Source organism: Phascolarctos cinereus, unplaced genomic scaffold (genome assembly GCF_003287225.1).
Source record: "Phascolarctos cinereus isolate Bilbo 61053 unplaced genomic scaffold, phaCin_HiC Scaffold_4;HRSCAF=312, whole genome shotgun sequence".
Classification (NCBI taxonomy): Eukaryota; Metazoa; Chordata; class Mammalia; order Diprotodontia; family Phascolarctidae; genus Phascolarctos; species Phascolarctos cinereus.
The window spans coordinates 121312751-121337061 of NW_027555847.1; the positions used below are offsets into that span (position 1 = coordinate 121312751).

The 24311-nt window shown below is 37.7% G+C and overlaps 1 protein-coding gene across 1 annotated transcript in view; it reads left to right on the top strand.

Annotated features, from left to right (window-relative positions):
• Window positions 1-24311, top strand: part of GLIS3 (GLIS family zinc finger 3) — a 585734-nt gene that overhangs the window by 431087 nt on the left and 130336 nt on the right. Inside the window, 2 exon segments of the mRNA XM_021006269.2 lie at window positions 2669-2830; window positions 9782-9892. Of these exon segments, the coding sequence (XP_020861928.1) occupies window positions 2669-2830; window positions 9782-9892 (273 nt within the window).

Genomic DNA, 24311 nt, shown 5'->3' on the forward strand with positions numbered 1-24311 from the left:
GATTGTGCACATGACTTCAATAGTTCCCAGGTACCACTGTAATTAAATTTAAACTTGTGATTCTGAACTCAAGGTGCTCTAGAATCTGGCTGTACTTGCCTTTCCAGGCTTATTTGCCTTTTCTCTCCATATACTCTCTATATTCTTTGTCCCCCATTTCCTCATGACTTCCGCCATCCCTGTGGTTTTGTTTATGCTGTTCCCCAACCCCTAGAATAAACCACCCTATTCCTGCCCCCCTCTTCCCTTCTTGAAGTTCCTCACTTCTTTCAAGGCCCACTTCCATAAAGTGTTCCCCTTTTACAAGATAATCTCTCCCTAGAATTGCTTAAAGTAATTTATACTTATCTCACTTTTCTTTGTGGCATAGTTAATCATGTATTTGTCCTTCCCTTTAGATTGGGGAGAGGAGGTTCGGGGTATGAGGGCAAAAAGCATTTTATATATTGCTTATTCTGTTCCAGGCACTGCGCTGAGAGCTTTATAAATATTATCTCATTTGATCCGTATAACAACCCTGTGAGGTAGATGCTGTTATTATCCTCATTTTTCAGTTGAGGAAACTGAGACAAAGATTAAGGGACTTGACCAGGGTCACACAGCTAGTAAGTGTCTGAGGGCAGCTTTGAACTCAGGTCTTCACGACTCCAGGCTGAGCACTCTATTCATTAGGCCACCTTGAGAATAGGGTTTATGTTATATTTTTCCTGTGCTTTATAGATGCAGGATAAATATTTGTTATATTGAACTGTGTGGTGTATTGGATAGAAAAGTCCTTAGAACCCCAACTCTGCAGCTTATTGCATGTGCGATCTTGGGTAAGTGACTTCATCATCCTAGGCCTCTGTCTCTTCATCTGTCTAATGAGGGAATAGTAATAAATAATTTCTAAAGCTCCTTTTAGCTCCAAGTCTTATGATCCCATGGATTAAAATTGCTAGAATAGCTTGAATTTTTTAAAGAAATTAAGTCCAGTAAATATTTGTGTTACTCTGCTATTGATACAGCACTGAGGAAGTTTTCTGGCACTTTCAAGGTTTCATTTTGACCCCTGCTCTTCTGTAATATTGTTTTTATCAATTTGACAGCACAGCCTTCAAACAAATGGATTACCTATTTTGAAAAAGTCTTAGCCATAAAGTAGTTTTCTATTGCCCAGGTCATCTTATTAGGTGTGGCTTACTCTCAGATATCTTTTTTCAACCTCTTGTAACATGGTCATATATCACTTTCAAATTAGAGATATTTTTAAAGACACAGAGAAATGCTATGGTTATGAAGCATCAGTAGGCATACACACTGCCTTTAATGATGGCTCCTCAGGCTTCTGAATTCTGCATTATGCTAATTTGTTACTATGACTTTTGTTAGTTTACCACTTACCACAAAGTTTCTTCCCTCCTGGTTCTTCTAATTTAGACCAATTTGGGAATGGAAAAGTGTGTTAATTTTTCAATAAATCTTTAAGACACGCATCACTGTATTTTTACAAACTTGTCCAGATGGCTCACAGCTAATTTTCTCTGACATAAGTAATCACAAAAATCTAACCCAAATCTGGTACATAAAGTGACATGTATAGTTGGTGGAGAAATGCAATTCCTATAACATCTGAATGTTTTCAAAACTAATGTTTGCTTGCTGGCTGATTTTTTTTTTTTAATCTGCCATTTCCCAGGCCATTTTCCTTTCTTCCTCATTGACTTTAGTTCCTGGCTCATAGACATCTTCTTCACCCCAAATCCTGCTCCCACAGAGTCATCCTCAATCCCTCACTTTCATTCACCCCATATATCCACCCAGTTGCCAATTTTTATAGTTTATATCTTCACAACATCAGTCAAATATTTTCTCTTATCTCTACTCACAGAGTCATCCCCTTAGTTCATTCAGTTAGTCAATAAGCATTTGTTAAGCACTTAGATTTCAAGGCTTTATTACACTTCACCTGGACTTTTACAAAGGCTTCCTAATCAATGTCCCTTCCTTAAACCTCTTTCCACCTCAAGATGTCCTCCTGCTGAAACGATTTCCTTAAAGTTCAAGTTTGACTATGTTACCTATCCTCCCTTCTCTAGTCCATAAGCTCCAGAGGTTCCTTATTCCCTCCAGAATCAAAGAGTTAGGTTCACTGGCATTTAAAGCTCTTCACAATCTGGCTTCCTTCTGCCCTTCCAATTGCACATTTTGTTCTCCTTTACATACTCTATGATCCAGCCATACTGGCTAAGGTCTTGCTCCTTATCTAGTATATTCTATCTCCCATATCCTTGTCTTTGTGATGGCTATACCTGAAATGTTTTCCTTCTTTGTTGTGACTTCAGAATCCATAACCTCTCCAAGACTTGACTCAAACATCACCTTTGATGGGAAATCTTTCCAACTGCCCCCAGCTGCTAGTGTCTTTCCACTATGGATGTATCTTGTACCAACTTATTTATATACATTATTTTTATCCCATTAGAATAAAAGCTCTTTAAGGTCAGGAAGTACTTTTTTTCTTTTTTTGTATCTTGCAAACTTAAGACAATACCATAACATAGTGGGTGCTCAATAACAGTTTGTTGGTTGATTGATCAGTTAATAAAAATTAAAATTTAGGATTTCTCTGACATGACTTAAAAATTCAAGGCCCTCTCAACAATTAAAAAATATTTTCTTTTTACAGTTTGAGGGCTGCAAGAAGGCCTTTTCAAGGCTGGAAAATCTCAAGATTCACCTGAGGAGTCACACAGGAGAGAAACCATACCTGTGCCAGCATCCAGGATGTCAGAAAGCCTTCAGTAACTCCAGTGATCGAGCCAAGCACCAGAGAACCCATCTTGACACTGTAAGAATGGACAGAGTTTTTTCCAATTTAAGATTTAATTCCTTGTGTTAAGAAACCCTAACATGGCAGCTAGAAAGATTGGGGGTAAGGTGGAGGTGAATTCAATTTATGGTCTGCATGTTGATTACCCAAGACATTGCCCAAGGCAGTAGTGACGACAGAAAAGTGGCTTGAAGGTGTCACAATCATATATTCTCACCCTTTTTTCATACAGATTCAACTAAAACCTTAAACCTAACTGATAGGAAAGCCTATATTGAATCAGCTCTCTGGGAACAGAAAGGGAATTTGAGTGGGTATCACATAGCAATTTAAATGTACAAACTAGCTGGTAGAAATTGTCATTATCATCTATGTACAAAGATGGTATACACACACATATACATATGTATCTTTATGTGTGTTGAATGTGATAATTATAGAAACTTTCAGTCATTTTTCAGTTGATCCCATTTGGGGTTTTCTTGGCAAAGATATTAGAGTGGTATGCCCTTTCCTTCTACAGCTCACTTTACGGATGAGGAAACCAAGGCAAAAAAGATTAAGTGGCTTGTCCAGGGTCACAGAAATAGTGTCTAAGACCGGATTTGAACTCACGGAGATGAGTCTTCCTGACTGCAGACCTGGCACTCTATCCACTGCACCACCAACTGCCCTAATTAGAGAAACATAATAGCTTAGATATTACCTCTAAAATACTCTGATTGTATGACCCTGAGCAATGTCACTTGATCTCTCAGTCTTGTAGGCAACTCTGTAAGACTCTAGGTGACAGAAAAGATACTAACAGGCATTGCCAGAGGGAACTTCTTCACCTAGGACTCCTGACTCTGTGCATTTTCACCAACTGTCCCCCATACCCGGAATTCACTTCTTCCTTGTCTTGACCTCATGGCTCCCTCTGAGCCTCAGCTAAAATCCCACATTCTTCAAGAAGCCTTTCTCAGTCTCCTTTAATGCCAGCACCTTTTCTTCAAGATTATCTTCAATGTATCCTGAATATATTTTGTTCGTACATGCCTATTTGCATATTGTCTCCCTCATTAGACTGTAAGGTCATTGAGAGTGGGAACTGTTTTTGCCTTTCTTTGTATCCTTGGTGCTTAGCATAGTGGCTGGCACAGTGTAAGTTAATAATTAATAAATACCTGTTGACTTCACTTGAGTTGTGGATTCACCATAGTAATGAAATCACAGGTCAAGACCCTATCCCTATACCTTTTCCTTTAGGGTTTTATTATATTTTATTTTTCTGAATTAAGAACCAGATGAAGGCTCCCTGAAGCTTTTCTCATTGTCCTCAGGCGTGAATTGAGTGCGCAAGTGGCTTTAGACATTACCTTTGTTTCTGTCCTTAGATAGGTGAGTGCAAAGGATCAATGTGATAATGATGATGGATGAGGACAGCGATGACAGTTAGCATTTATATAGTGACTTAAGGTTTGCAAAGCTCTTTGCAAATATCTCATTTCATTCTCACAGCTAGTCTGTTGGGGTAGAATAGGAGTTCTTATTATCTTCATTTTTACAGATGAGGAAACTGAGGCACCTTAAGGCTTACACATTCTCTCATTTGATCCTGGACAGCTCTATGAAGTAGATGCTGTTCTTATCTCCATTTTACAGATGAGCAAACTAAAGCAATCAGAGGTCAGGTGACTTTTCTAGGGTTACACAAGTAAATAAGTGTCTGAGGCTGGATTTGAACTCAAGTCCTTGTGAGTCTAGGCCTAGTGCTTATGTCATCTGGCTGCATTAATACTTCAGATATTCATGATTTCATTAATGTGGGTGATACACATCAAAATCCCCTTGTGCCTTCATAGATAGTTTCTGTGAGTTGTTATGGCTGCAAAATTTAACCGTCTGATCACTTGAGAGCCAACTGTTTGGGAATGAGCATCTGAATTTAGCCCAGCCAATCCTCATATAAAAGTTCTTAATGGCCAAATGCTGTCTAGGTCAGTAGAGAGAGCCTTTCTAGCTTAGTAAGAGCTTTTAGTTTGCTTTCCACCTGCATGGACTGGTAGAACCCCATGTTCCATCTCCACACTATGAAGCATTAAAGCTGGCTTTAGTAGGAGAATAATAGTATAGTAGCATAAAGAGGGAACAGCTAGGTGATGCAGTGGATAGAGTGCTGGGCCTGGAGGCAAGTCTTGTCACCTCGTTTGCCTCAGTTTCATTATCTGTAAAATGAACTGGAGAAGGAAGTGGTAAACCATTGCAGTATTTTTGCCAAGAAAGTACCAAGTAGGGTCACAAACAGTCAGACATGACTGAAATGACTGAGGAAAAACAATGACAACAACAAAACACAAAGAGGCAGTGTCATGTAATGGCTTAGAAGACTGGCTTTAAACCAGGAAGACCTGAGTTCAAATCCTAATTCTGACTCTACTGTCTATATGACACTAAGTAAATCACTTAATCTCTCAGTGATCTGGCAAGCTAAGACAATGAGTTGGAGAGAAGGGAATTGGCCTGCATTGGTATATAGAGTTTCCTCACTTAGGAGTTCTCCCATAAAAGCAAAATCTCAGGTCCATGGTTTAGCCCCAATAATAGTTGCTATTTGTAGAGCATTTTAAGGTTCACAAAATGCTTTACACACATGATCTCATTTGATTTTTGTAATAACCCCATGAGGTAGTGGTATAAGTTACAACTATCCTCATTTTGCAGTGATAGCATTCAGCTAATTAATCCTAAGGGCACAATTTAATTGTGTATCCCATATCTCTGCAGCCACTTGAACTTTGAAATAAACTCTGTGAAAACAATTGCTTTTCACTATGATGTCTTTAACTCTCTTAATGTTCTGAATGTTCTTTATATCTCATCTTCATATACCTTTCAAACATCTCTGCTTATCTTTTGAATTGCACTGATATGCCTTTGTTATTTGCTTTTCCAGTATGCATTGACATTCTCCTCATATGTGGCCAGTTATGATGATATGTAATTCCACTTAACAAAAGCATCAGGATAAATGTATTATACATACTGGGTATCTCTTATCCCACATTCTTGCAAATAATGTATTCATGACAGTACTTTTTCAGTGTTAATATTCTGGTGTCTATTATTAAACTATAGCAGAGCTTGAGTTTTAAAAAGATACTGTTATTTCTACACACCTTCTCATACATATTTACAATTATTCTGATATCATCGTTGACATATTTATTACATTTGTATCTGTTCTTATTTGTCACTAGTGATATCAAAAGTATTCTAGTATACAAACATTATATGCCTTTGAGGGGGGATATTTCTATCTAGAAAGCTTTTAGATACAGCCAGGTAGAACAGTGGATAGAGTTCTAGACTTGGAGTCAAGAAGACTTAAGTTCAAATTTGGTCTCAGACACTTAGTAGCTGTGTAACAGGTAGCAAGTCAGTTAAGCTCTGTCTGCCTCAGTTACCTTTATCTGTGAGATGACAATAACAGCACCTACTTACAGGGATATTGGGAAGTTAAAATGAGATACTGTGCGTAAAGCACTTAGTAAAGCATAAAGTGCCATATAAATACAAGTTAGTGCTATTATTCATTATGCAACATGTTCTGACAACATGCTGCTAAAATACTTATACATACATACATATATGAATGCACATATATGGAAACATATACATATATAAACCAAACATACAAATGTATTAAGCATTCACTACATTCAAAGAATTGTGCTAGGTGCTATGCAGAGATACCAAAATCAAATGTGATATGGCCCCTATCCTCATGGAACTTGTAGAAGGAGAGCATGACTTGGAATAAAACTATTATACACAAATGACACATAAACGCAGAAGAAAGGTCCAAATCCAAGTGCTATTTGAAGTATGGAGAAGATTGAATCATTGCCAGCTGTGGGTACGGGGATCAGGGAAGGCTATATGGGAGAGATGACATTTGTGCTGGGAAGGATTTCAACAGACAGAGTTGTTGGTAGGTTGTTACCTGCAAAAGAAAGAGTATAGTATCAAGCACAGGAATCAGGCCAGTGCAGGGCTGAAAATTCACATGTAGAGAGGTCAGGTGAATGCTGTGTGATATAGTGCCAGGTTAGGAAGAGCCTAGAACCCCAGACTAAAAAAGATTGATCCTTATTTAACATCCATTCAAAAAGTTTTGATTAGAAAGAGTGATTTGGTAAGATTATTGCACAGGGGAGATTGGTCTGGCAGCAATATGAAGAATTCATAAACAAAGCCAGTTCGAGAACTGCTGGACTAGAAACTTCCTCTGCTTGCTCACCGTGCAATGAAAGTAACCATGGACCCTCCAAAGGTGTGCCGGGTGAGCACATGTGGTAATAAGTGCTGCCTAGATGGAAAATATTGATTTGTGGGGCCAGTGATGGACTATATATTATTTGATCAAGTCCAAGCTTAGCTAAATTGGAAAATTTCACCATCAAGTTGGCCATAGGGTAATGAATTTTCCCACCACCACTTACCCATGAAGACCCATCTACTTAGGAACTGATGGGCTGTGTTCATAAAAAGAGGCAGCACCCACACTGGTAAAATCATAGATCCTTGAAGTATAGAAGGAAATATTCATCATGTTATAATATTTCTAACAAAGTATTAGTCCGCATAAATTTATACATTAAAAGATTAACCTTTTATCAGTCCATCAACAAGCTCATCATTCGTGAGACCTGTTTTGCTCATTTAAATAATCATTTAATTATTATTTATTTCTGAAAATGTTTGTTTTGTGTTTGCTTGTCAATGTCTTTATATCCAATTAGGGGAAAATATTTTCATAGTCTAAAAAAAAATCCTAAAATATATGTTTTCAGTCATCAAACTACAAGTTAAAATCTGAATGAAAAGGACAGGCATTCATGTTGAACCCAGAGGCATATATATCACATAGATTGTAAGATAGTATCAACTTTATTTGTCTAAAAAAAGATTAACCACTTTCAGAATTAGACAAGTGATCTGGGGCTTTCTATAACTGGGTTCCAGGTAAGAGATTGCAGGGATAAACAAAGAAAAGACAAGCATGTAAAATGCATCCGTGTTTTACATATGTGGGCCCAAGTGCTTCTTTGACCAAACTCTAAAATCAAATATAAATGATATGTTGACTATCCATTGCTGTGCATTGTGTAAATCTCCTCTCCTCTCTATCAACATAGGTAGTAAAGAGATGATTGATTGCATAAATATAGAAGTCATCCTCAAGGTCAGAATGATTGCCAAATTAAAACAATAGGCACATTCTAAAACAGCCGTGGGAATTCCTAGAACTAGATCTGGCTTACAAAAATTAGGCTCCTAGAACTATAGAGCTGGAATGAAAGTTGGAGATCACTCCATTATTTCACAGATGAAGAAACTAATGGCCAAAGAAGTTAAGTGACTTGTCCAAGGTAACAAATAAGATAATATATGTAAAGTACTATGTTAAATAACTTAACTAGGCTAATTAGGATAAACAATGATATGGCTTCAGGATCCACTGTGAGATTCTACCCATTCTCTGAATCACATGTAACCCACTAGACAGGAAGAAAATCATATATAGGCTTTCAGGAGTAGTATAATGTTATCCCCATGTAGCTTGGTCTATACAATACCAAACATGCAGATTAAAAACGGAAAAACCCAGTAAAATAAAGTACAGATGTTGTCTTTACACAACAACAGTGGAGTCTAGATATTTGAAAAAGTAGGATTTTTGACTTGTTTTTAATTTGTATTTATACGCTGGGCATCTTGCAGACATGAACGTAATGGATCATCTGTCAATTCTATCAACTATTTAGTTAATTATTGACCATTTCCATGAAATATAAATGCATTTATTTTCTAATTTCCAGCACTGGGGACTAGCAAAAAATTTTTTTGACTACTGAAGGCCCATTGTCTCAAACATTTACTATAACCTTTCAATACAGTTGATATGTATATTGACAGGGACACATTTTGCATCAAATTTATAGTACACTCTAGATGTCATATCCCAGAAAAGCAAAAAAATTTACACTTTACCAAAAGCTGACTCTACGTAAACATAATTAAATAGGACATTAGCAAAAGAGCATCTAGCCTCTGAAGTAGATGCTTCTAAGGTCTTTTCTAGTTCTGAAATACAATAATTCTATGATTCTGAGTAATCTTAACAACTTGTTAAGATGCCCTTACAAACAACAAGACCAGTTTTCTGACCCCTTACAACTCACACAACTGTGTAGGTGGTCTGTGGTGAACAGGAATCATCAAGACTTTGGGTCACATCTGAGTCAACCAAGTACTTCTAGATATTACCCTTGTAAAAAAAAAGCAAAATTCTTCTGCAAAACTAATCATCTGAAAAACCTGTAACACAACCTGCTTAATTGGGTCCTGTTTCTCATCTGATACCTCTTATGCTTGTTTTTTGCAACATACATTTTTTTTCCCTACTCATACTACACTAACTTTTTCCTCTCGATTCTCTCTCTCTGAATCAGGTCTCTTCTGTAACACTTCCCAGTCTTTTCTGGACTATACTACAACTTCTTTACCTGACTCACTAAAGAATATGTGTTTGCTAGTTTCTGACTATGCCAAAGATTACTCTCAGGGCAGCACAATTGTAAGTACAACTCGACACACTCCCTAATAATTCCAATATTAAAAAAATGTCACAGGGTTTCATGCTATGTAGGCTGCTGAATTGTAAAGTAGATTCTTAACAGTGATCAAAGATTCTCCATCTCTTTGTTTCGGGTTTTGCTTTTCCCCCACAAAGCCTGCTTTCTTTTTTTGACCTGATATAAAATTACCAGGTTTTTCTACATGGATTTTGTGTTTATTATTCAGTATTTGAGATCAGAGTCAGTGACAATGCATGTTTTGGAAATCAGGAGGCTTAGCATGGATTTTTCCCTCGTTTGCCTCATGATTTAACCACAGCTGTTTCTTTGTTTCTTTTTTATTTAGAAACCTTATGCATGTCAAATTCCAGGATGTACCAAACGCTACACAGATCCAAGTTCCCTAAGAAAGCACGTCAAGGCACATTCTTCCAAAGACCAACAGGCAAGAAAAAAGGTAATTTTTCAGAGTGCTGCCCAGTCAGGAATATACATTCTCAGATACTGTTATAGTGTTAGCACTGCGCACAGGGCTAACGCTGGCCATGCTTAGATTGCTCAAGGTGTAACGTGGTTTAGATTGTTTAATGAGAGAAGTCTTCCATGAAGAAATGTTAAGCCTACTGTTTGTGTAGCTAATATATACAGATAGGAATCTGGGGAATTGATTCATTTGTAATAAAAATCAGAGAAAATAATGATAGAGAAGTAACCTAAATTGAAAAGTCACCCTGTGCCAAAAAAAAGAGCTGAATATTTAGTAAAAGATATAAATTAGAGGAAGATGAATCCCTGTTAGACATGTTCTCATAAAATATTAGTTAAAATGGTTCCATTCCTGATAATATAGGAAGCAAAAGCCTTGAAAGTGACAAACTTAGTAAACATACTACAATCCCTCCCTCTTACCCCAAATCCCCATCTCACTTTAGGCCAAAAGAACAGACCTGCCTGGTCATTTCTATCTGTGCAAATTATTTCCATCTCCCACCCCCATCCCTTAGTATTTTCTCATCAAGAGGAAACTTAAAAGAAATTCTTTGGTCATGGCAGCCAGCTGTAAAGACTGCTTTATATTTGTGGGCATGTAGTACATCTGATGTATGTGACAGCAAAAAAAGAAAAATAGTCAGACCCTTAAGGTTCAAATGTCCTACCACAGCAGTAAACTGTGTTGGCCCACTGGGGCTAATGTTGGCTCCTGGAGTGTTTGACTAGCGATGAGTTCTATATATGACTTGTAACCTCAGTGATTGCCAGTCTCTTCTGAGTATCATTTGAGTCCATTCCAAACAACCCAGAAGGCAGTCAGAGACTCAACTCGTTTCAAGAGATTGAACTATGTGGCCAGAGAATCAAAAGACGGTTTCAGGTCAGCCCCCTTTCTAGTCAGAAGTGATGAGTTCTTTTACACTTTGAAATAGATTTAGTGCTTTTATGTTGGTAAAATGCTCTACAATCCTTTGTATTGTTCATTTTCCCTTCCCAAAGAGTTGCTAGCACAAGGTTAGGCTGAGTGCTCAAAGCTATGACCTCTTCTGAATGAAGTAGAGTGGTGCCTAGGTGCTGAAGAATTTGATAGATGTTCTCAGTCACATGGGCACCCACCCTGGGAAATGAGGTACGGGAATCATTTAAACCTCTCTTCTTGAAATACTGTCAGACCTACCTAGCCCAGACCCCATCTGGTTAGTATTTGCGATATTTAGGCACAGGTTGGACTAAAATTTTGTATTTTCCTTGGAAAGATAAAGATTATGTGCCTTTTGCATTATCAGTGAGGGAAATGATTGGCTCAAGTAAATTACTAATGCAGACAAGAGTAAAAGAAAAGGATTTAATCCACTTAGAAGCACAATCCGCAGCATAAATAATTGCAGAGAATTAAAGGGGATCTAGCAGAACTACTATTTGGGTAGCCCCATGGTGGTGATTCACATTTAACCATGAATTAAAAACTGCCTTCCATTACAAATATTCCAGAATTGGATGCTTCACTGATTCATGCTGGCCTTCCTTCATTGTTAGTTAGTGGAATTTTACTATAACATCAAGTCCATAACACAAATGACATTGTAGGTACTAGCTCAGCCCATTTTCTTTTTTCCATTGAATGAAAGAACAGAGTGAACGGCAGAAAAAAGGCATTTATTAAGTGCTTACTACATGTTGAGCATTGGGGATACAAATACTTTGAGTAACTTTTGATGTAGAACACAATATATGATTCCTACATAGCAGAATATATGAGACAGGGACTGCCTCAATTCCATTTTTATACACCTAGCCCAGTGACTTATATATAGCAAACATCTTATACTTGTCAATTAAAATATACAGTGCTATTTCTTTCAGACCTAGAAAGCATTGTGGGTTCAAAGAATTTGACAGCTGGAAGGAACCTCATAGACAATCAAGTCCAGGGACTCAACCTATTTTGTATCATGCACCTCACTGGCAAAGTTTATGGTAGACCCCTTCTCAGAATAATGTTTTAAATGCATACAATAAATAGGATTACAAAGGAATTCCATTGAATTACAGCTCACAATAATTACAATCATATCAAAATACAGCTACCAAAATATTTTTTAAAAAATACTCGAACCCAAGGTTAAGAACTCCGGATTCTAGTTCAGTGTCCTTATTTTACCACTGAGGAAAGTAAAGCCCAGAGAGGCCAGGGAACTCCTTTAAGGTCATCCATTTGGTTGGTGGCCGAGCCAAAACCAGAACCCAGTTCCACTCATATTTAATCCAGTGCCCTTTTTAACACATCACAAATTCCTCACTTCTCATCTCTTATTCAATTTAAAAGAGGCAGCATAAGGAGACAGAAGACTATCAAATGGGAAAAAAGGGTATCTTCAGGAAGTATTTTTGGTTTTCTTTTGTCCTCATCCCAACTTCTGTGTAAGGAATCAGCAGATTTTGTTGTGTGGAAGATGCTCGCAACACAATTTAAAAATAACAGCCTTTCAGGCCACAAAATAGAGTTTGAGGGTCAAGTCTTACGCAACCTTCAAAAGGCAATTTAGAGAACACGGAAACAAACTTTCTAGGACCATTAGCATAAAAGGATACAAAATCATGGTGTGCTCTTCATATTGTCATATACAAAATGAGGTAGCCTTTTGTGGGTCATTGCTACTGTTTTGTTCATTTCTAGCAAATAGCTGAGCTGGACTTGGCTTGTTAATATTTCCAGGCCAGTGCTTACTTTCATATTTTTAACCTGTTCATCTACCAAGGACTTAAAAACAAAAATAAACATTAACCCCAGGGGGAACAAGGCTAATATATTTGACATCAGTCAATTTGAATTTTCAAACCTCGCATCGACATTCTAACATGTAATGTTTATAAGGTACAATGGAGTTACTGGACCTTCGAGAAATTCTAATTGCTAACTCACATCATGCTTTGGTATTTGAAATATTTCCTGGCAGTAATAATAAAAAAAAATGCAAGAAACAATAAACCTTTTAAGGCAGAATTAAGATTATTTACGACTTTAATTAAAATAGAAAATTGGCATCATGTCAAAAAAGCCTTTACAAAAATGTGAATTCATCAAAAATAACCATAAAAATTCCAAGGTGATAAAGGCATAGTGGGGTAATAGTTCCAGCCCTAGGGAACTGTTCTGTTGAAAAGAATGAAACCCTTTACTGTCACACCCTGTTAGTCATGGATTCGTTTAATATATCCTGCCTGACTGCCTCTAATCCTCTTTTTAACCTCCCCCTAGACACTAAATGACATTATTTTGGTGTCTTAAGTTGCTGGCTTTATGAGACTGCACCCTGAAATATGTTCCAGAGACCAGGCACCTTCAGCCACAGGAGAAATTTGTAGAAGTAGATGGCAGAGATATCACACATCTAAGGATGAACGGTTCCCAAACATAAATCTCTTGTTTTTGTCCCCACACCTGTTGAAATCCATCTTTGGAACCCAGTGTCCAGTATTCATCCCATTTCTGCCAAAATATACACCTATTTCATGGAAGGAGGTGAAATAAAATAAGAAAAAGCCTAAAATTGCAGTTAATTGGTATTCAAGCTGTGCAAAAATATTCTCTTCTGCAGAGGAATTGGGATAATTTGACTCATTGCATGCAGAGTAACTTTTCTCATAGCATAATATGTGCACACCCACACAGCTCATCAGCTGGTGTGCAGACTTCTTCCATCTAATCTGCTTTGCAGATCTTGAATCCATTAAATACATGATCCACACAGGTAAAAGAGCATTGAATCCCAGAGTCACCAGCTATGTTCTCAACTGGGCATGGAATTGATCCTGTAGAGTCAAAAGCAGATTTGTCTTTCAATTCAATATGCTGAAGAGAAGATGAAAAAAGAGACAATTCAGGCAATGAGCCACCTGAAGAAATTTTTCAGGGCTACAAAAGCTTTATCAGATTTTTTTTCATTTTTACCTTTGAAGATCCATAAGCAAGTGATGTTTCCTCTGCCTTCTTAATTTTCTTTTTAATTAAGAACAAAAGTTCCATGATTCCTTAAGTTAAAGATATTAAGAATGAGTCTTCAGTTTGTTTGATGTCTTGAAACACTGACCTTCGATAACAGACAATGAATACCACCTCATTTACATTCGAGGATGCCTTGAGGAAAGCCACAACACACAGAATTTAAAATGTGTACAAATACACCTAGCATTTATACTTGCTAGAAAAGTATAGAAAACTAACCCCAGATTTCCTTTAGACCAACCTCTAAAGCAGAGCAGTTATAATACCAGTATCTTCCTCCCTATTATTCAGCTTCCCACCACCTGGCTGGAGGACTGTAATCACTAACTTTGCAATCTATCACCCTCTTATTAAAATAGAATATGGGTTTGCCCTATTTGGGGTAGTATGTATGCTCTTGAAAAGCTGTGTGAAAATTTAGGGCTGGTTAATTGGACCATATTTTTAATAGGCTAGAGGAATGCATTATTTAAAGTAATCTGATGAATTCTTCGGCAAAGTAAATAATTCTTATGTGAAATAGTCACTGTACAATCAATTATATTTTTTAAAAATAGGATGCACCTGTATGAGTCAATGGAAATCAGATCATCTTTAAAGTCCCTTTCAGCTCTTGTATATTATCTTATGATAATTAGTTATAATTTTCATTAAAAACAATGCTATATAATAGACTTTTGAATAGTACACTGGTTTAGGTATGATTAATTCAATGGTTTTCAGCTAATAGTGGTTTTCAGTGAAAGCCTATGATATACTAGGCTGTAAAAGACCTCTTCAACCCCATGATTCCACAGTTCCCACACCCTCAAAAGCAAGACCATGTCTGAACTCACAGGTGCCCTCTTCTGGTTTTAAGCTGCCAATTCTACTCCTTGCTTAATTGAGTGTAAGTAAACCTTAAATCCCCTACAAGGAGGAAGTCACAAGGTTTTCTGTACCTTCTCATAATCCCTGATAAAAATATCTCCAAACTTCTATTATGTGGACAGTAGGGGTAGGCAGGAGGTACCCTGGAACCATAGAATCTAGACTTGGTTTCCCCATCTCTTCTTTCAACCAAGATGTCATAAAAATATTTTAGAGAAACATTCTTAATTTGGCCTTGTAGAATTTAGAATTCAGAATTGATTAAGTTAAAAGTGAAAAAAAAGCAGAATAGGTCAAACTACCAACCCATTGGTAGTTTGTGTGCTCAGTCTGAGAAAGCATGACGCCTAAAAGACCCACATTGCAGTCACTTCATTCACTGGCTACAGTTGCCCTGTTTTTGTCCTGGACTCCTGACCCCAGCCAGACATATCTTAAATGTATGTCATTAGGGATCTGAATAAACTGGGTGAAATATAGGTTACCAGTAGCCAGGATGAGAATGTGGATGACTCAATGCAAAGCAATGACCACTTTTGGAAACGCAGGTCAAACTATATGACTTACTGATGATGAATCAGTAGTGACTTCCTTGTATCCTGAGACCAGTATATCTCCTCTCTCTGCACTCCCTGACAGTGATATCATCAGCTCCCATGAGTTAAATTATCATCTTTATGCAGATGACACCTAGATCTATATATCTAACTAAACTTGCTCTCCCCAAAATTCCAGTCTTTTATAGCTAATTGAGTGCTGGATGTTTCCAGCTAATTTTACCATAAACTACTTAAGCTCAGGATATCTAAAATGGAACTTATTACCTTTCCCTCCATACCCTCTCTTCTTCCTGACTTCTCTGTTTCTTTAGATGGGCTCCTATACTTCTGGGTTCCTAGGTTTGCAATCTCAGAGTTATCCTTGACTCTTCATTCTCCTACCTTCATATACAATAAGTTGCCAAATCTTGTAGATTTTATCTCCATGACATCTGTCCTATCTATTTCTTTCACTCTACTCACATGGCCATCACCCCAGGCCCTTTCGCTTCTCCTCTAGAATACTGTAGTAATTTTTAAAATTGGTCTCCTTGCCTTGTTTCTACTTTTTTCAATCCATACACCACAGTTGCCAAAGTGGTAATGTATGCAGATCTGACCATGTCTTGGAGGGACAAAATGGATAGAGTCCTGGGCCTAGAGTCAGGAAGACTCCTCTTCCTGAGTTCAAATCTGGCCTCAGATACTTATTAGCTATGTGACCCTGGGTAAGTCACTTAACCCTGTTTGTCTCAGTTTTTCCTCTGTAAAATGAAATGGAGAAGGAAATGGCAAACCACTCCAGTACTTTTGCCAAGAAAAGCCCAAATGGGGTTATGAAGAGTCAGACACAAATGAAATGACTGAACAACAATAACTGACCATGTCACTTCTCACATTCCAGCTTCTGACATTTTCTCTGGCTGTTCCTCATGCCTGAAATAAATGCTCTTCCTCCTCATCTCTGCCTACCAGCTTCTCTGGCTTCTTTGAAACACTATCTAAAATCCCATCTTCCACAAGAAAACTTTCCCAACCCCTCTTAATTCTAGTTAATTCTAGTTCCCTCTATTAATTATTTCCCATTTGTCCTGTACATAGGCTTGTTTATATATATATATTTCTTTATTGTCTCCCCTGTTAGATTGTGAGCTCCTTGAGGTCAGAGTCTGCCTTTTGACTCTTTTTGTACACCTAGCACTTAGTTGGGTGGTGTGTGTCTAAGGTGGGATTTGAACTTGTTTTTTCCTGATGCTGAGTCTAACACTTGATTCACTATGATTCACAATGATGATAGCAAGATTTTGAGTCAAGATGATAGGGAATGTCAACACAAATAGGTAAGTCCAGAAGAGAGGTTGGTTTGAGGGAAAGATAAAGGCTGCCGTTTCAGACTCAGTGAGTTTGAGGTGCCAATGACATGTAATGGTGGAGGTGTACGATGAGGCGTTCTAGATTCTTTATGAGAACACCATTTATGTGACTGACCTTATGTGACTTGACTAGTGTAGCCTAAAATGAGCAGATGGTTGGAATACAGGTATTAAATGATGAAGCAAGACAGGAACTTTAGGGTCCTGAAGCTCAGAGACAGAGGAGAGCTGTTGAAGTATTTAGAAGGTGATCATGTGGGAAAGGAGGGATGTTTATTGTATTTGGCCCCTGAGGGTAGCACTAGGAGTAAGTGGTTGAAGTTTTAAAGAAGCAGTTTAGGCTTGAAACTAGGAGAAAACTTTCCCAAGAGAATGGGCTGGTTCAGAAGGTGGCATAGGTTCCCCTCATTGAAGTTCCTCCAGCAAAGGCTGGGTGAAGACTTGTTGGGAATCTTGTAATGGGGCTTCTTTGGGGGAGAGAATTATACATTGAACTAAATCAATGGTGTTAAAAGCAAATAGAAATAGAGACACTAAACCTTACATAAAGATCTCTGCAGGCTTCATGTTGACTTAGAGGACTACAAATTAGCATTATCTAGGTAGCTATGTTTTATTCTGGGGGTGTTTAAGTGGCTTAGTTGATAGAGCTCTGGCCTGAAGTCAAGAAAACCTTAGTTCACATCCAGCCTCAAACACTTACTAGTTATGCGACCTTGGGCAAGTCACTTAATCCTGTTTGCCTTAGTTTCTTCATCTATAAAATGAGCAGGAGAAGGAAATGGCAAAGCACTGCAGTATCTTTGCCAGGAAAACCCTAGATGTGGTCATGAAGAGTTGGACATGACTGAACGATAGCAACAACGATGTTTTGTTGTATTTTTCTTTTACTTTGTTAAATATTTCCCAATTATATTGTAATTGGTTGGGCATCCTGGAGTGTGGCTGGCAGTGTTTTGGACCCCTCAAGACCAGATGGCTGCTGAGGTCCCTTACAATTCTGAACTTTTTGTCATAGTCATTCTCAAGAACTTAATTTTACTTGAAATTCAAACTCAGTGACAATTAGAATCAGTCAATTGTACCGCTACCTTATCGTTGTATCTTCAAAACCTACAATTTTATGTGACAGAATTTTACTTTTTTTATCTAAAATTATTTGAAAAGCAAAACTGTCGCATTTTATTGAGCTCTGCATAGACCACCAGATAAATACCCAAAGGATGAGGGCATTTTGCCAATTGTTCTCATGATCAACTCAGTATGTATGGTATCTAGCATTGTCCCATGTGCAGTGAGTTACTTACTAATTGCTTTTTGATTGATTGACTGACAATCTTAAGCTTTCTTCTAAGCCTCACATTCCCTTGGCTGATCAGTTTCTGTTGAATCCTCATGCAAATAATTAGCTGACTTGGGGGGAAGTGAAGGGGATAATGATTCAGCTCAAATTCTCATGCTACTTACTTACTTAGAGAAAATAATACCAAAGACCAACCTAGTCTTAGAAATGTTCTTGGGATTTCTACATTTTATTTCAAAGTCTAAAGTGCAGTCTGAGAAAATGACTGGTAGTGACCGGTGTTTTAAAATGTTTGCTGTGGTATTTACCTTCTCTGTTCCCTGAACTCAATTCTAATCTCCAGCTAGGACTGATTGCTGTCTGAGATGTCATCCTTAATGGCAGGGCTGTAAATTTCTACTATATCAGAGCTTTCCATATTCTTGATGATATTTCTCTCTGCCTCCATCTTTATTTATTGAATTCATTCGCTGAGCTGGGAAGATTTTTTTTTTCTGAATGCCTTCACACAAGTACCTTAAGAAATCTAATTTGTAGACAGTGAGTAGAAGTTTACCATCGTATAGGCCCTTGCACAGGAAATAGGATACAATTTGATCTTCTTTTGAGCTGGGCTCCTTAGTTAGTACTTCAGACCTGAAATATGGGACCGATGGGCTCTTGGCCAGGGTTGGAGTGCACCTAACAAGAGCTGATAAAAATGTATTTTCCTGGAATCTTGTAAGTCTAATCAAAAAGGCTTTAAACTGAAAAGGAAGAGAGGTAAAAAAAATTGCCTTCATATACCACCAAATGAAATACCATGGAGAATAACTATAATGTAGGAGAATAGTAGTAGAAATGCCTAGAAATTCATGGGAGGAAAAAAAATCCACAATAGGAGTCTATGGCCTCAAGAGGCTAGACTCAAATTCACAAATTATGGGCAACATACAAGGTGAACTTAGAAATACTAAGGCAAGGATACAAATTTGACTTCACAGGCCTCACTGGGACTTGGCGGGATAACAGAATTTTAGAAATGAAAAATACCTCAGTGGCCACTGAATGCAACCCATAAACCCACAGAATCCTCGGTTATTTATTCTTGGCTTTTAAGACACCAGGTGAGGGGAGAAATTCACTGCCTTCTAAAGGAAACCCTTACATTTTTGGAGAGCTCTAATTATTAGAAAATTTTTCATTATATTAGGTCTTAATTCACCTTTTTTTTTTTTTTTGGTAATTTCCACCCATCATTGCTATTTCAGGTTTCTGGAGCCAAACAGTTGAAGTCTAATCCTTCTTCCGTAAGACAGCTTTTTAAGTACATGAGGATAGCTGTGGGATTGAAATATAACTCTAGAAGGGCATCTTATTGAAAAGGATAAGGATAGATAAAAGAGAGTGGTGGTATAGCATGGCATATTGTATATTTTAAGAAGATATGCTGATGTGAGAGAATCCAGAAACCAAAATGGGAGGGGGAGCACCAATCAATCAGAAGATATTTATTAAATACCTACTATGTTGCTATGTGCCCAATATACAAGTACAAAGAATAGAATAGTTCCCATTTGCAATGAGCTTACATTCTAACTGAGTTATGATAGAGAACATTGGAGGGAAGATAAATAGAAACTGAAATAGATGTAATAGCGCCTGGTACATAGTAGGCATTTAGTAAATATTTACTCTACTGTATTTTATTGCCATTGCGGTATGCTACAGATTCCCTGAACAGAAAGAGGAACTTAAGGATTTGAGGGAATCTAACACCAGTCTGGCACAGAGGCTTGCTGTAATTGGGAGGAAGGATTTCAATTATCCAGATATCTGTTGGCCTCTAACAGGTCTTCCAGTTCTACATCTGTGATCAAACAGTCAATAAACATTCACTAAGTACCTACTACATGCCAGGCAATGTGCTAAATGCTGGGGATGCAAAAGGAGGCAAAAGACAGTCCTGCCCTCAAGGCGCTTACACTAATGATCCAAATTCTGACTTTGAGTCTAGATACTCTCCTCATAGCATTCTTCCTATCTAAAAGTCTAGTAACCTTGTATAAAAAAAAAAGGAAGTGGCTAGGCACCCTATTTAGGATTCAATCTCATGATATGCATAGAATCCCCTATGCCAACCATGATTATTTGAGGGAGAACAGTAAAGCATTTATTTTTTACCAAAATTTTGGAATTACCAGGTTTATATTGTGTGTTTCATGGAGATAACAGGAAAAATATATTTCAACTGAACTTTTGTTTTTTATTGAAACTTCAATATTAATAACCTGGTCTTCTCTATCCACAGATAATTTCAGGGTTGTCTTTGCTTTTTACATAATTTTCAGCAAGTTTATATTTACTTGTAGAGACCACAATGTGTAGGCATGTTATTCCCACCTCTTTTTTTCCCCTAACTTTATAATAGGTATCATTAGAGGCCATGTGTTTGTTGAAGAAAGTTTCCAGATATTTTGCCCATATCTTAATGCCTAGCCAAGAATCCATTTGTACCAAAAGAATTCTGGAACAGTTTTCAGTTGGGCTTAGAAAAGGGGCAATCTCTGGAGCAAAGTACTATGGAGATCCATCTCCCCCAAATCCAGGAGGTTTGGAAAATGAGTGTGAGATTATAGATCTAGAAGACTGAAGCTGCCTAGAAACTTACTTGATTTTCTGTTGACTCTCACTATATTTTCCCAAATATCAGTACTGTTATCACAGAATATCAGTATTTGAAAGCACCTTATAGTCTATTCCAGGGGTGGGGAACACATGTGGCCTTCTAGGTCTTCAAGTTTGGTCCTCTGACTGAATCCAAATGGGCCACACTTGAGGACTTAGAGGGGACACATGTGGCCCCAAAGCCCCAGGTTCCCCACACCCCTGGTCTAGTCTAATCCATTCTTTACCATGAAGGTCCTCTATAACACTGCCAGGTGAAACTTTTTTATTCAGTTTCTTTTACTTCTAGTGACAGGTGAGAACAGTGAACCAAATCTAAGAAGGTTAAATTTGATACGGATAATATAAAGTTCATAAAGAGAAACCTTCATAGTGTAGGGTAGGATCACATCTGTATGGACTGCTTCCTGTGCATCTGATTAAAGGGGTTGAGAAGACTCATTAACAAACCTCTGTTGGTTCAATTCAGGGTTCAATTCGTGATTAGTGTCTTGCATATAACAAGTAGAAGTGAAAATTTTTAAAGTATTGTTAGTAAAAACTGATATTTTTTTTTACATTTGTTGCATTTTCATTTTTGAAAAGTATTTTCACACCCACAATTTCATTGTATTCTCTTGCCCTCGGTAGACACGATGAATCTAGTATTTACTGAGAAATTCTTTTTAGGTTTAATTCTGATCTAAATGTAAACTAGAAGATAAATAGATTTGAAGGGGAGAAGAAAGCTAAGGATTATGTCTACAAGTAATATGTCCCTTTCTTACATAATTCGCTCTGTAAGTAAGTATTTATTAACTACATCCTTTGTACTAGACCAAGAGTGGATAACCTGAAGGCTCTAGGCCACATGAGGCCTGGTTCCGCACCCTTGTGTACTAGACACTGTGCTAGGTGCTGAGCATATTAAAAGAAAGAAAGAAAGAAAGAAAACAAAAAGCCTCCACTCTCAAAAGTTTACGTTCTAATTGAAGTGATAACATAAAAATCAGAATATGCAAGGTAAATACAAGGTCTGTGAAAGGTAACCTTAGAGGTTCCTTACTCTAAAAGACTTGTACAAACAGTATTCAGTATTGACTAATGCAAAGCCATCTATTAAAGCCCACTCCCTTCAGTATAATTTGCCTTTGCCAAACATTTTGGCAAACTGTTTTTCTCCCACTCAAACAATGGAAAACCCAACTAGTGTCACCTGTCCTTGTGATTATTTATTGATTTTGTTCCTTTAGGATGGCACTATATTCAACATTTAATGGTTGGAGGGCCTCAGTAGGGATAAAACTTTAGCTAGCTTCATTAAATTTTGAGTTTCCTAGAAGTAATTGATTAAGATGGTCACTTATTCTGACCAGAAGCACATTGAGGGGTACCTTTAATGGAATTAAAATAGAAGCATGGAAGTATATGACCTCAGGGTGACAGAACCTCAGAGGTCCAACAGTCCAGTCTTCCTTCTAGTGCTAGAATCACTTTCAGCTATACAGCTCAAAGATTATATCTATTAAGAAGATTACTCTATTAAATCTAGTTCCTCTAATACCTAACTGTCCTAATATTTAAAGATAGCTATCAGAGTGTACAGAAAGGCTCTGGCCTTGGGCCTTTGCTGTGCAGAATTTTATCGTTGACTTGAATGAAGGAATAGATGGTCTGCTTGTCAGATTTGTGTAAGATATGAAGATGGGAGACAAGGAGGAGTATACTGGAGCCAACTTGTGGTGGCTCACAAAAAAGCAATTGTTAAATTTTCAGTGTGAACATTTATATGTTGGAAATTGGCAGATGCCGCAAATGCTTGATGTACTGTTGGGTTGATTTCTAGACTTACAAAGTAATGAAGAAAATGTTAACAATGCAGATTAAACTTAATAGTGAGTAATGCTTACGTTCTTTCTTCCTAGAAAGGTGGTTGTTAAACACTTCTCAGAATAAGAGCTGGTTGTAAAACATTTATCAGAACACCCTGGGAGAGATCATGATAATTTTGAAGAACAGAACCTAGATGCCAAAGGATCTAAACAGACAGCAATGTTTGATGACCTAATTAGATGAAATCTGGCAAGGATAAATACGAAGTCCTATACTTGGATTAAAAAAGAGAAAGGGTGATAGTTCTACTTTACTCTGGAACCCTAGAGCTACATCTGGATTCTGTTACATCTGGATGATTGCGTTCAGTTCTGAGCACTGTACTTAAGGAAAGGTATTGACCAGTTGGAGCATGTTCAGGGGAAGGTGACCGCAATGGTAAGAGAGCCCAGAAACCATATTACATAAGGACTGGTTGCCTGAGGAAGTAGTGAATTTTCCATTACAGACATTTCCGAGTGGAAGTTGGATGACTGCTTGTTTAGGGTGTTCTAGATGTGGTTCCTAATAAGGTCCAGTTTAGGCTCAATGATCTCTCAGGCCCTTTTCAATTCTGAGATTTTATGAGCTTGAATCATTATAATAAATGACCACTTACCAAGTATCTGTCTTAGCAATCATCAATGAAAGCTGAATGCTGTTACAAGCAAGGTGATCTAAGTTAGCATTTAAATTATTGGTAAATGTTTAGCAACTATCTCTTCAGGGAAAAAAAAAACAAATTATGCACAACACTTATAAATTTAATGTTCATTATTAAATTTTTATCTACTGTTTCTTTTTTTTAAGTCAAGCCCATCAACAAATGATTAATCAAGCTCTGATTTGTAGTGCTGAATAATTTTAAGGTATAAATGCTCACACTGAAAATTTAACAATCAGCTCTCATGAGCTGATTCAAGCCAGCTCCAGCGCACCCCCTAATTTAATATGTTCCTGGACTACCTAGTATCTGCAGTTTAGCTTGAAGGGCTGAAAATACTCATTTTCTACTATTTGCCCCTGATATCAGAAGTATTGTGAGAGAGTGGATAGAGAGTGGGCCTAATAGCCAACAAGACCTGAGTCTGTCTTGCCTCTGACAGATACTGGCTTTGTGACCTTGAGAGTCATTGAACCACTTAGTGTTCTCAACAGCTAAGACTATAAATTGCAGGGAAGGTGCCGACCTGCATTGACAGAGAAAGTTCCTCACAAGGGACTCTTGACATGAAAGAAATCACAGGTCCATCCCTTCTGCCTGTCCCCAGAGAGGAGCAGGGCTGAGGAAGAATGAAATTCTCAAGGAGCTCCCTTTCATTTTGCCAGTTTGATAAATACAATAAATGCCATCAGTTCAGGATGAATCCAAGGCAGGGCAATTTTGAGTCATTCTAAGCTAGTCTTAGTACGGAGTACATCATAAATCGTGGTGCTTCCCAATTCTTTGAGCATTTAGATCCCCTGTAAGAATTCCTCATTGGCTTTAGGGATCCGAAGCTAACCCCTGCTTTTGCCCCAGAATCATCCTGGATCTTGGGAGTGGTCCCAGAACTAGAATAGAGATACTTGATGCATAGTTTTTATGGGAGGAGGTGATTGGGAAAAATAAAAGAAGCCCGGAAGGCCTAAGTGGGTTGCTATGTAAGAGGTCCTGAAGAATTATGAACATGGATAACTTATGGAAAGGGAGGAGACCCTCTAACAGAAGAGGAATCTTGAAAGGGTTCTCAACCTCTCCTAATTGTAGTGCCTTGCCTCTGTTAATTATTTCC